General features: G+C 40.0%; 6 protein-coding genes across 6 annotated transcripts; 5 read left to right on the forward strand and 1 right to left on the reverse strand.

Moving 5' to 3' along the window:
- Positions 1–1,118: 1,118 nt before the first annotated feature.
- Positions 1,119–1,861, forward strand: CBG05949 (the record flags this gene model as incomplete). Its single annotated transcript, XM_002633183.1, has 2 exons — positions 1,119–1,394; positions 1,469–1,861. 2 exons carry the CDS (start codon positions 1,119–1,121, stop codon positions 1,859–1,861), a joined length of 669 nt encoding a protein of 222 aa, XP_002633229.1.
- A 977-nt stretch (positions 1,862–2,838) lies between these two features.
- Positions 2,839–3,693, forward strand: CBG05948 (the record flags this gene model as incomplete). Its single annotated transcript, XM_002633182.1, has 3 exons — positions 2,839–3,267; positions 3,318–3,503; positions 3,550–3,693. 3 exons carry the CDS (start codon positions 2,839–2,841, stop codon positions 3,691–3,693), a joined length of 759 nt encoding a protein of 252 aa, XP_002633228.1.
- A 1,500-nt stretch (positions 3,694–5,193) lies between these two features.
- On the forward strand, positions 5,194–5,565 carry CBG05946 (the record flags this gene model as incomplete). The annotated part of the gene is made up of 1 exon (XM_002633181.1): positions 5,194–5,565. One exon carries the CDS (start codon positions 5,194–5,196, stop codon positions 5,563–5,565), a length of 372 nt encoding a protein of 123 aa, XP_002633227.1.
- A 651-nt stretch (positions 5,566–6,216) lies between these two features.
- On the forward strand, positions 6,217–6,792 carry CBG26331 (the record flags this gene model as incomplete). The annotated part of the gene is made up of 3 exons (XM_045235483.1): positions 6,217–6,414; positions 6,461–6,646; positions 6,688–6,792. The coding sequence occupies 3 exons, from the start codon at positions 6,217–6,219 to the stop codon at positions 6,790–6,792; spliced, it is 489 nt and encodes a 162-aa protein (XP_045098500.1).
- Positions 6,793–8,352: 1,560 nt separating this feature from the next.
- On the reverse strand, positions 8,353–8,496 carry CBG26332 (the record flags this gene model as incomplete). Its single annotated transcript, XM_045235484.1, has 1 exon — positions 8,353–8,496. The coding sequence occupies one exon, from the start codon at positions 8,494–8,496 to the stop codon at positions 8,353–8,355; it is 144 nt and encodes a 47-aa protein (XP_045098501.1).
- A 1,153-nt stretch (positions 8,497–9,649) lies between these two features.
- Positions 9,650–12,599, forward strand: CBG05945 (the record flags this gene model as incomplete). Its single annotated transcript, XM_045235485.1, has 8 exons — positions 9,650–10,039; positions 10,181–10,281; positions 10,458–10,619; positions 10,841–10,906; positions 10,952–11,072; positions 11,114–11,158; positions 11,254–11,649; positions 11,799–12,599. The coding sequence occupies 8 exons, from the start codon at positions 9,650–9,652 to the stop codon at positions 12,597–12,599; spliced, it is 2,082 nt and encodes a 693-aa protein (XP_045093114.1).
- Between the last annotated feature and the right edge of the window lie 143 nt (positions 12,600–12,742).

Genomic DNA, 12,742 nt, shown 5'->3' on the forward strand with positions numbered 1-12,742 from the left:
ACAAATATACAAAACCGTTAAAAAGACTACGAAATGAAATTAGTTTTCAAGTACAAAAAACAAACCATTTGGATCTGGTCGAACTTGAACTCGCTACTGCAGATTTCCGTGCACGCACACACACCACTATAGACCACTTTGCCAATTTTCGCGTCGACCACCACAACCCGTACATAATTTCGGTGGTTTCTAAAGGAGAAAGGAGTGCGGAGGTGGAGAAAGCAATAATTTTCGGAAGGTTTTCCAGACAAAATATCTTCCAGTGGAAAACTACAGTATTTTTGATTGATGTGCCCTAAGAACTTTTCGATGTACCCTGGGATCCTTTCCCTGATGTACCCTAAGATCTGATGTACCCTCTGATCCAATGTACCCTAAGATCTCGATGTACCCTTTTTCGATGTACCCTTGGATACTGAGCCCTTTAAAATCTCTTTTTTAAAGATTCGGTTCCGCCTGGAAGCTGATTTTTTTTTGAAAAATATTTCGGAGGATACAAGAATATTGGGTTCATCGGGGTAAAACCGATTTAGAGGTAGAAAGTCAGCAACTCGGGGATAAGAAATACCTTAAAAACTCGAGCAAGTTTTTGCAGAAGAAACTACAATTGTTATGATCAAATAATTCAAGTTCTTCATCTGAAATCAGTTTTCGAATTAGAAGGGAAACATAATGACATCCTTCGAAATAAAAGTAAAAACTCTATTTTTCATCTAAAAAGTTGTTGTCAGGAAGTTGTTTTTTTCATTTTGTATCTTTGTTGAATATCGGCAATGTAAAAGCTCATTTCTTCCCATCAACTCGCCATACATCAACAACAATTTCTTGGTTCTTCGAGCGATAATCTATGAGAACTTCCACATCTTCCGATGAATAACCCGTGTGCTCCAGACATCTCCACCAATATGTGCATTTGTCAAAGTCTCCACGGCTACAGCTAAACAAGAACTGGCACATAGTTCAGTGATAAAACCAACTCACCTCTTCATTCAACACACTCTCTCTTCAGACAGCGTGCGCGAGTCCAACAAATCCAACGAGAAGATCTGCATCAACACCAGATTTGGGTGGCTGTATAAAAGCGACTTCAAAAAACATGATACCCACATTCATTCAACATGCTTTCAAAACTTTTTATTATTTTCTGTATCTCTGCTGTTGCCTTGGCTAAGGGAGGAACTGGTGGTAACGGTGGAGGCCATGGAGGACAAGGAGGTGGTCCAGGAGGTCGTGGAGGACCTGGAGGGCACCAAGGTCCACCACCACCCCCATTCCTTCAAAATGTGACGGAAGATGCCCGCAAAGCATTCTTCGACATCATCAGCAACGAAAACCTCACCCAAACTGAAGTTGAATCTCAAACATCAGCCTGGGCAAGCACCTATAGAGTTTCGGTGAGTATTACTTCTCAGGTTTTATATTTTGTAGAAACAGTAATTTTGGAACTTTTTTATAAAACACATTGCAGGACGTTTACAACGAATTCGTTCAAAACAAAACTACATTTGAAAATGAGCTCAAGACCAATATCTCGACAGTCATCGGAAACTTGGCTAACGTGAACACCCAACTCAATGCCATCTTCAATAACAAGGACCAAACTCGTGCTCAAGTTAAGGCCGCTATCGATGCTATCAGAGAGAACTATCCAATTGAAGTTGACACTATCATGGAGTTGTCTCATCCACACGGTGTACCAGGAGGTCCAGGAGGTCCAGGAGGGCCAGGAGGACCAGGAGGCCCAGGTGGACGCGGTGGACAGGGAGGATCAGGTGGACGCGGACCATTCGGAGGTGACAATGCTAACAATACCACCGGAACTACCAAGACTGCTAAGAAGAACAAGATGAGCTCTTCCTAAATCATTTCTCACTGTTGAACATTTATTTTTGAACAGCCACTGGGTCAAACGTTAAATAAACATCAATTGATATTCTCTGAGAAAATTCATCTTTCTTAATTCGAAAATATTGACTTTTCTTGTATCGGTTGTTAAACTGGTATACAGTATGACATAATAATTTTCTGCAAGACTTCAAACATCAAAACTAAACAAAAGAAAGCGATGTGTTACTCGCAGCAAACATCCCTGACTCATATTGTTTATTTGTTTTTCTATTGTTAGTAACATGTCTCTGGAAAAAAATTTGTAGTTTATAGTTTATCACAAAGATAACGACCATCGCACCAGGAAAATGAAATCAGGCTGTGAATATTCAAAATAGCAGGTTTTGCATACATCATAAAATCCGGCAAACCAAAAGGATGATACAAAAAGTTCAGCATCACTTGTGTCTCTTCCTCCCCCATGTCGGCGAAAACACACATAGAAAACGACACTGCGTCTCTTCGAAACGTATTTTTTCTGGATCAGACAGTTCACATGGAAACTGAGAAAAAGAGAAACTGTTTACCAATGATCGAGAGCACAATAGAAGGTATATAACCAGAAGGTCAGGGTGGAAAGTATCCATTCATTTGACTTTTTTATTTGAAAATATCCCTCTCACCTTGGAAATTACCGTAAGACCTGTAATAAAAGGACCCATAACTTTTAACTTTGAGCTATTTTATTTCGGTTATTGTCAAAGATATGAAATAGCTGTTAACTTCTGTTAGCTTCATCAGCTGTTAGCTTCATCAGGAAGTGTTTATCATCTTATTAGAAGTTTATTGTCAATTAAACACATTTTTCATATCTTTTGTAGCAATTGAGATAATTGAGCTCAAAATTGACAGTGTGGGGGCCCTTCTATCAAAGGTTTTATAAGGGATTACTTTTGAAGTGTTTTTCCTCATATTCCCATTGCAGGGTCTTATTCTCACTCATATTCCAGAATGTCATCGCTTCAATCTCTTACTGCTCTTACAACTATTTTCTTCGTTGTCCTTGCTGCTCCAGGTGGCAATGGGAACGGTTATCAACAATACCAGCAAGGTGGATATGAGTCAGTCGAAATGCAACAAGGGGGAATGCAAAGAGATCAAGGACTCTATAGAGGACAGGGACAACTCGGTGGAAGCCAGGGAGGCTTTGGAGGACAAGGTGGACAGGGAGGCTTCGGAGGGCAAGGAGGATTCGGAGGACAAGATTTACAAGGAGGGGCCGTATATGATTTCCTTCAAGGACTTCCAATGCCTCCTTTCCTCCAGAATGTCACTGAACAGGCCCGTAGACAATACATGGCTATTGTCACTAACTCTTCGTTGACCATCTCTGAAATTGGAGAGCAAACATCCGCGTGGGCACAGACCAACAATGTTTCGGTAAGTCCCCTTTCCTTTCCTATCCCTTTCAGCAATGGGGAGATTTTCAGGAACAATACGAAGCTTTCACCGCCAATGTAACTGCTAAGCTTGAAGAAATGAAACATAACCTAACCAGTGTCCTCACGAATCTCTCTTCAGTTCTCAACTCGTTGGAGTCTATCCTTGAGAACGAAGATCAGACCCTTTCAGCTCAAAAGCAAGCTGTAGATGAATTGAGACAAGAATCTCCAGCTGTATGTTTTCCGAATTCCCTTCGTGTATTTCATACTACTGTTTCAGGAAGTTGCTGCATTGTTCTTCATTGCTCAGGAAGTTGCGATGAAATCGCAAGAAGGTCAACGTGGACATCATGGATCGCGTGGAGGAAGTTCCACTGGAAGACCAAACTTCTCTGGATTCTCCACCACTACCGCTTCTGGATAATTTGCTTTATTTTTAATAATTTTATCGATGCTTTGTACATAAATGTCTTGCCACAAAATGTTTCTAACGTCTACATTAACACTATACTCTTCTTCATATCAAATTTATAAGTTCAACCCTTGGTCATTTGGTCTTCTGACACAAAACTACACATTTTGAACGAATTCGAATGAATTGCACGTCATAACGGGAAACGATAGGAATTCGATGTAAGGTTACTGCGTATATTTGTACTGAATCCAATATCTGTCTGACTAGTTTTTGGTTCAGAAATGTTCTTTGGCCCAGTTTAACCGATGAATGCAAAACTATTATTTTAAGTAGACTTTTTAACTGATATGATTTCGCATTTGAAAGAACTCAGAAATTTCAGAAAAAAAAATTCAAAAATTGGTACAAAAAACCGTGGAAGAGAAACGCCGGTGGCCGTAGCCGAATGAACGACAACTATCGTAACCTAAACATACTTGTATTGTCAAGATTCATTTTCTCGTTTTTCACTGCTAAATAGTGGGAAAATAAAAGTATTTGTTATTGAAAAAGTTGACAGAAAACAGACGAATAATAAGAAAATAAATCCGGGAAAAAAGTTTAATCTACGGTAGCGTTCATTGTGAGACCTGTGACCACAGCAACCGGCGTTTCTCTTCCACAGCTCCGATTTTTTGACACTCCACCGATTCCGAGGAAGGGGTTGTCTCCGAGGAACCGATTCCGAGGAAATCGGGGCGGAGTTTCAGCTTTTGCAGTGGCGCAGTTGAACTGTGCGGCAGTTGCAAAGTAAACTCCGCCTCGATCATCGGTTCCTCGGAGACAACCCCTTTCTCGGAATCGGTGGAGCCTCGATTTTTTGTACAAGAATACTATGTGACTCATATGTTCACAATTTGTTCATCAAAAACCCAAATCTCCATACAGTTTTTATGATAATTATACTTGTTTTTGTTATTCGTGTTATTCATTAAAAACCAAAGGATAATACATTATTCAAATCTCGAGATATTTAATTAACAAGTAGCCATAACAACACTACAATCGTGACTAATCAGAGAACCACTTGGTTTCTCTGATTTGGTTTTCCCATAATCATATGACTGACTCATCTGAAAAATTGTTGTCGATCTTCAGTTTAAAAAATGCCCATATTTTCAGAGAGTGTGAGATGAAAAGAGATTCAAACAGAGAGCCAACTTCAACAACAAGATTAGTCACACCTGAAAATGAGCACCTGGTTTTCACCTGTCTCATTCAATAGTTAGGGAGTATTCATGAACATGAGAGGCGGAGTCGAAAAAAAGAGACAGAAAAGATCAGAGGATAGAGGATTACGGAGAATTCGCCATACATCTACATCCAATAGAATCGGTATATAAAGACGAGGTGTCAGTGAAGAGCACCATCATTCACATTCCATTTTCTCTTCTTCCCAATCTGTCTTTTAGACTCTTTTCCCCAGAATTTTCTCGAAACCTTCCATATAAATTTTGCTCGTTTCAGAAAATGAAGACAACTCTCATCCTTGTTTCGATCGTCGCAGTTGCCGTCTTGGCTCAACCACAACAAGGAGGTCAGCCAGGTGGACAGCAAGGACAGGGAGGATCAACACCATCTGGAGCTCCAGGAGGAATGGGAGGACAACAAGGAGGACAAGGACAAGGACAAGGACAAGGACAAGGACAAGGACAAGGACAAGGACAAGGACAAGGACAAGGAGGACAGCAAGGTGGACAACAAGGTGGACAGATGGGTGGACAACAGGGTGGACAACAAGGAGGAATGGGTGGAGGACAACAAGGAGGACAAGGTGGAATGGGAGGACAACAAGGAGGACAACAAGGAGGAAACCAAGGACAAAACCCCCAGATGGGCTAAATCATCCGATTGATATCAAATTATTTATCAGCTTTAACCCTTTCTTCTCTTCTTGAATAAAATATTTGTTTTGTTATTTTTTGTCGACTTCAAATTGCTGACTTATCATACAATCGGCCATGAAATCTCTATTAGAAGAGCTGGCCTTCTTATTGTTCCAAGGGCCTTCTAGCCATTTTTTCCAAAAATTTTTGTCGGCGAATCCTTGTAAAATCGGCAAAGTCTCGTTAAAAAATCGGTAAATTCTCTTGAAAATCAGGCGATTTCATCAAAATTGCGCAAGTTTTGAGTTTGCAAGTTTTTTCAACAGATTTCTGTAAAATTCCTGGAATATTTTACACTCAAAACGTACAGAATTTTTAATTTCAAACAACACACCTTGAAGGCGCTCTTCTATTAAAGAGGTTCCTTCTATTTTTCCAAGTCGCTCTCGAAGGAAGGCTCTTCTAATACAGGTCTTACGGTTTACAGTTCTTCTTCTTTGATCATGTAGTTTTTTCTTGAAACTATCTGCAAGCAACTCTCAAGTCATCGAAGATCACGTAGGAGTTTTCCTACTTCTGTTGGGAAACAGCTCCTCATTCCCATCAGTCATATGAGACCCTAAAAAATCAGTGCATAAAAAGACCGGCAAAGTAGATTTCTCGAAAGATGGAGATGATTTCTTTTCTCCTTCCTCTTCTCCTCTGCTATGCCGTCGTAGGAGAGATGTTTGATTATGAGCAGCTTCGTCGTCTAACTCCACCCGATTATCAGGAACAATTCTCTATCATCGTCGGCGACTTGAATCAGTCTGAAGAAGAAACAAATCGTCGAGTTATAGTTCTTTCTTCACATTTTCATGAACAGGTGAACTATCGACACAGTATTCCTGAATCTTCACTATCGTTTTCAGGAAAATTTCCGTAGGATTCTTCTCAAGAATGCTGAGCGATTGGATAGAATGTTCAATGAGTATTTGGAAATGACCAAGCGGATAAAATCCGCCAAATATATTGGCCAGGCAATACTGGCTGACAAAACTAAACCAGCACAAGAGCAATATGATGAAGCTGTTGAACTGGAGAAACAATACACACTGGTAATGGGATAACGGTGACACCTCCAAGTTTCTATTTTCAGGAAATGTCGGTATTACTGGACATATGCTATTCCAGAGGGTTCAATAGCACATCAGATTTAATTCAACAGTCCATCCGTGACCCACTAAGAATCCAGATGTTATGAAAGGAGCTTGAGGAGTATGCTAACGAAAGCTACAAATATGGATGGCGCATTGCTCAGGATCTGCACCAAAAATCCTACTCTAGTAGGAGAAATCATCTGGATGCGCGACAATCCTTCGTGAGAAGGTACCCATATGCAATGGAGGTGTATGATCTTGCCATGGCTGTATTAAGTGAGAGCCGACCAGCCACATTGGTTCGCTAATAACTTTATTGTTTTCTTGAGATCGATGAATTTGTAACTTTATGATAATAAAATTTTCTAGATGGGATAGAATAAAATGTTTTCGATGGTAATTTGAATTCGTTTTTGTTGTGTAGGTCCAGATGGGACACGACTCAAAGGTTGATCCGATTTTCTGCTAGCTAAAGATGCTGCAAAAACAGCTTCTGTAAAATCAGAAACCCGATGTTTCATATGTAAACAAAAAATCCTTTCGCAGATCAGTCAGAGCGCTGCAGAACGTATTGTCACACTCTCGAAAATAGAAATCAAGATTTTTTGTTCATAGACTTTGATAACCCCTGTTCTCTTTGACTACACATCCAGATACAAAATTGTTTAGCAGTGAGCGAAAGCAATTGTAATAAGGATTAACCCTTTCCCTCAATCAGATTTCCCTCTAAACGTGGTCATTCAATAAAAGCTTGTTTTTATGATAGCATGAAGAGAGGGTTGGTTTGTGGATCGGAACACTTGATAAGGGGATGAAAATGAAAAAAGAAGAAGGAAAAAACGTCGTAAACGGTTAATTTCATCTGCAGCAAAAGAATAAAAAGGAAAACAGTAAAAGGAGGATAAGGGTAATGAAGTAGTAAAGTAGTAAAACGGACATGATGTAGATAAGTTTAACGAGGAATCTTCAGATTTAAAATCCAATTAGTAAATACAAAACACACGATTTGTTTTGAAAGATTTTGAATTTTTTTATTACAAAGGTGCGATGATTCAAATAAAACCGGAGTTTTTAAGAATCAACAGTAAATCCTGTAATAGACGGGCCCCCAAACTGTCAAGTTTGATCTCAATTATATCAATTCCCATGCAAGATATCGGAATTATAACGGCTAACAAACCACTTATAATGTCAAGAAAAACAATTTATCCGTTGACAATTTTTATCTTTCCCAGGAACCGAGATAAGTAGGTTCAAAGTGAAATCTTCAAGAGGCCCTTTTATTACAGGTCTTACGGTAACACATATTGAAGATGTAAACTTACATCCCGAATTCTCTGAAGTTGTGAATTCTTAAAGATCAATTTCGAACTTGAAAAACACCTTATTATTTCCCTACTACTTCTTCTTCTTATTTTTTCCTCATCCCGAGAATGGATTGTGTCATAAACGGAAGGGTATCTTCACCTTATCTCTATTTCAATTAATTTCGCAGCTAACATTTCTTCTTCTTCATCTTCCTTTTTTTATTTTCTCGCATCTCTTGCCCACTATCCAGAAACGTTCAGAAACTGGCTTGTTTGTTTCAATCGGTCAGTAGATTGCCGATTCTCGTCTTCCCTTTTTTGCTTCTTCTTCTACATATCAGGCTTCTCTTTTCTCTCTCAAAAAGAGAACTTGATCGAGACCTCTTTTTGGCGAGAGATAGTCTTCGTATGGGGGGATTTTTGTGTGCGTTTCGCTTTTTGTGTGCCCCCGCCTCCATGCTTCCAAATAGCCAGAAGTGGTGATAATAAGATACATTTCATTTCGTTTTCTTCAACGTCCCATCACTTCCAAAGGTGTTCTCTTCGTTGAAGGTTGTGAAGCTTCTCGTAGGATTGAGATCTTCATGTGATCCTTCTATCGTAGCTTTCCTCTGTGCTGCATACACAGTAAAACTTTACATTTTTAGTGAGAATCATAACTTTTCATCCTGTGATTTCGTTTTTAGTATCCCACAACTTCTCCGTTCTATCCTCTCTTCAGATACCGTAACCCAACATTAGACGAGTTCTGTTTTTTGTTTCAAATCTTGCTATCCATTTTCAGCTGTCGGCTTAATACCTCTGGTCAGAATGTGAGGGGAACCCTTTTTTTGGCGGATATTGGCCGGGTTCTGGGCCGAACTTGCCTAAAAACGGCTCTATAGCGGGCCATGGTCCAGCTTTGGTATTAAATTGAAAGTTGAAATACTACTAGTTCGGAACCTTGTCATAAGTTGGTCAGAGTTTTGTCGGCTTTTGTAGCGGTCTTATCCGGAATCTGACCATCCTCTGAACACAGTATCTGGCCGAGCTGTGAAAGTTTTCAGTCCGATTAGGCAATTGAACCCTTCAATTTCCTTATTGTCTTTCTATTTGAGTTTTTCTATCCTCGGAGAATGCAACATTCTTGACACTACGATATCTCACCAAATCTCGCTAACATTGCCGAATACAAGCCTTTCTCTCCCTTTCTCAAGATTCATGGCTATCCATAACCGATCTAACGCTTACAAACACAACATCATCATCTCCTCCTATTATATCTAATATCTCGTTTCCGTTTTTTTCGTCACTTATGCTTTTGAATTCACTTTGCAGACATAAAGGGGCGCTGGTTGCCCCTCCTAGCCAAATAATCCTTTCTCTCTTCTAATTACCAACTTTCTCTCGGGTCCTCTTCGTGTAATTTGTCAATTTATATACAGGTAGCCGAGGGAAGATGAGGAGGCGGAGTAGAGAATAGACATCCCACCCCGGGTTGAACGCTTCATTTCATTTTACTTTTGAGGGATTCTTGGCTTTCCGGGTGTTCATTCTAATTTCATTACCCTTTCTTGTTCAACAAAGATGTATCATGAAGGAACATTTGTTCCTTCTTATTCTTATTCTTTTAAACACTTTCTCCTTTTGTATCTTTTTACTTTTCTCTTTTCAGATGAGGCATCTCTTCGTAGTTTTGCCGGCTCTCCTGGCAGTTGCTCTTTCTCAAGATCATTTTATCGATGTCCGATCACTTGTTAGAGATACAATTGATGCAATTAAAGAGGTGCCAGAAATAATGAAGAGCCAAAACCAGACATCCACTAGTGTTGAACCAGATGTTTCCACTCCAGAACCACAGAAAGTCGTGAAGGCTCGTGAAGACGTCTATGATTCTCTTTTGAAGCTTCCTGCCGATATCATGTCTCAACTTGCCAGAGATGCAGGATTCGTCAGTGAGAAGGATATGAAGATGCAGCCAGAAGCTGTGGCTGAAAAGAAGAAAGAAGAGGTGGAGAGAGTAGAGAAAAAGAAGGATGATGAGGAGTCGTACAGCTTCAAGACGGTAAGTAAACATTGAGATATATGTAGTCCCGGAAACGTTGCCAATTGGGTGTGAAGTTCTTCTACGGATGAACGTATTTCGAATTTGCGAGAATTCAAAAAGCTTTTGTGGAACTGGAAAGATGCCAATTTGAACTTTCAGGTGGACGACGTGAAGGCACAAGAACAGAAAGCACTTAATGATCGTCCAACTCTCGCTGCCAAGAAAGTTGAGGATGACGAGGATATCTTCTCCATCTCCAAGTAAGGAATTGTATACTAAAAATATCTAGAATTCAAATTCAGAACTCTAGCTTTTTGGACTTGGTGAAAATCTAATGTTCGTGTTTGTGCTCTTGTGAGCTGATAATATTGTTTGAATTTCTTCGAAACTCATAGCATCTTCGGATTGAAACTAACTCTTATAACGTCCATTTCAGACTCATCTCAGCTACTGGAAACGCTATCCGAGAGGCTCAGGCAGCTCAAGCAGCTCAACAACCACAAAAGACCCAACAACGACCTCAACAAGAGCCAATGATTACCCTACCACCTTTGGTTCCATTGCCTCCTGTTCCACTTCAAATGCCCGCTCTTCAGATGTAAGAGAAGAATGTTCTTTTGATAGTAATCCTTCATTTTGACTCTTTTCTTTCTTCTTTTTTCATGTTCCTGACGTTTGACACTCACTAACCAGCTAAACCGGTTCAAACATAAGGGGGGAAATTGGCGGGTGATGGTCAAAGGAGAGAAAAAAACAACAAGAAGCAAGAAAAATAAAGCAGAATGGGGTAGTTTTTGAGGAACACATGTCATATTTCAGGGCTGCAACTGCCGCTAAACCAGCCACTGAAATCATGTATCGTCCAGTCACCAAAGACGGAAAAACGTGAGAAAATACAACAATTATCACATAGACACACTCTTCTTTCAGTGTTTATGAACAGGTTGTTGTTGTGAAGGATGTGAATGGATCGGTCAAAATTCTTCCAAACACCTTACTTCCACAGTTACCTGAAGAACCAAAGAGAGTTGAGATTAAACAAGTGGTTCGTGTTCTGGTTTGAACATAATCAAATTAGTTAACAATTTCCAGAAATCCGACGCTGCTGAGTTCTTGGCCCCAACTTTCCCACCAATGGTAAGTGGCTAAACTTTCCCTTTTTTGAGGCGATCCTTTTGAAATCATAAAAATTCAAGTTGCTTGCTTTTTTTGAAACCTGATTGTATTTTTAGGTGAATCTGTTTACGGATCCAACTACAACCACTACAAGCACCACAACTACTGAAGAACCAGAAGTGACAAGCACTGAAGTTCCAAAACCAAAACGCAAGTCTCTTCCAAGAAGAAAGATTCATTATCTTGAAAAGAAGGCAAAAGATATGCATTCTCGTCAATTCGGAGCAAAAACTGTTCAGATGAGCGACCCAATTGAGATTCAAGCTCAAGAAGAGCAGGAGCCAATCAATCTTCTTCAGAAAGAAGTGAGTAAAATCTCTTTAACTGATTTGTTTGTGACTAACTGTTCCACTCTCACTTATCTAACTCTCGTCTCTCAGGGAAGCGTTCGTGTATACACCATCAACCGTAAAAAGAAGATTCGAAAGCCACGTATCGTCAAAGTTGAAGAAGTAATACTTATTAGTTTTTGCACTTTTACTTCGGACTGCACCGGTTGAGATGCTTCTTTTGTTTTTAACCAAAATTGGTTTTTCATGTTCACTTCTCAGCCGGGAGCGGTGCCTCTAATTGCTTACAGCAGCATACTTAATTATTTCAGAACGAGAAGGTAGAGGAAACGCAATTCGTTGAGGAGGAGCAAGAGGAAACAACTGAGCCACCAAAGAAGAAGAGAAAGCTAAGAAAGAGTCACAAGAAGGAAAAGAAGGAGAAGAAGGAGATCAGAACTTTCCCAGATCTTTACGATGAACAATGGAAGACTCAAGTTGCACCAAGTGTATCTCCCCCATCTGAGGAATTCGCTGAGCAATTCGATGGAGTTGATGAGGTTCAGGACAGTCCAAAAAGAAACGAGTTGGCGCAAGAGAAACCACAAAACGACACTCCAATGAATGATGCTATGGAACAAAGAAGCAGCAAGGTTCAGATGTTCACAAAGGAACAGGAAGAGGAACTGTTGAACAAGGAAGTCAGAAAGAGAGTTATGCAAAGAATTCGTCTATCGAAAGCCAAAACATCAACCACCACGACTACCGAAGCACCAACTCCAGCTCCAGAAGAGAAAGAAGAAGTTGTGAAAGCTGCTGAGGAAGAAGACGAAGAAGACGATGTCATTGAAGCTGAAATGATTGCTGAAGAAGACGAGGAGGAGGCTACCACAACCACCACTGAAGCACCAGTGACTCGTTCTCGCAGAATCAAAAAGAACAAGAAGAGAGCTGTTGTGACCAAACATCAATGCTTGAACCTTCGCAGTTTTGCCCGTCAATTCTTGTTCGACACTGTTGAGGAATTCGCCAAGGAACACTGCTATTTCATCGAAAACTACTATCCAGCTCTCACTTGTGCTCGCTCCCAAATCTACGTTGCCAAATGCCAAAAGTGGTTGAAGGAGGAATAAGTAACCATCATCAGAAGAAAGTAACCTAAATTTGTTTGATTTCGATCCAGCTATACGTGTATTTCAATCACTCTTCGTTTCCGTCTTTCGTTTTTCTATGTGCAATTTCTCGAAACATTTTCTTTTAATAAGTGTGCAATATG

Source organism: Caenorhabditis briggsae (genome assembly GCF_000004555.2).
Source record: "Caenorhabditis briggsae complete genome, chrIV, whole genome shotgun sequence".
In the NCBI taxonomy this organism is placed as follows: Eukaryota; Metazoa; Nematoda; class Chromadorea; order Rhabditida; family Rhabditidae; genus Caenorhabditis; species Caenorhabditis briggsae.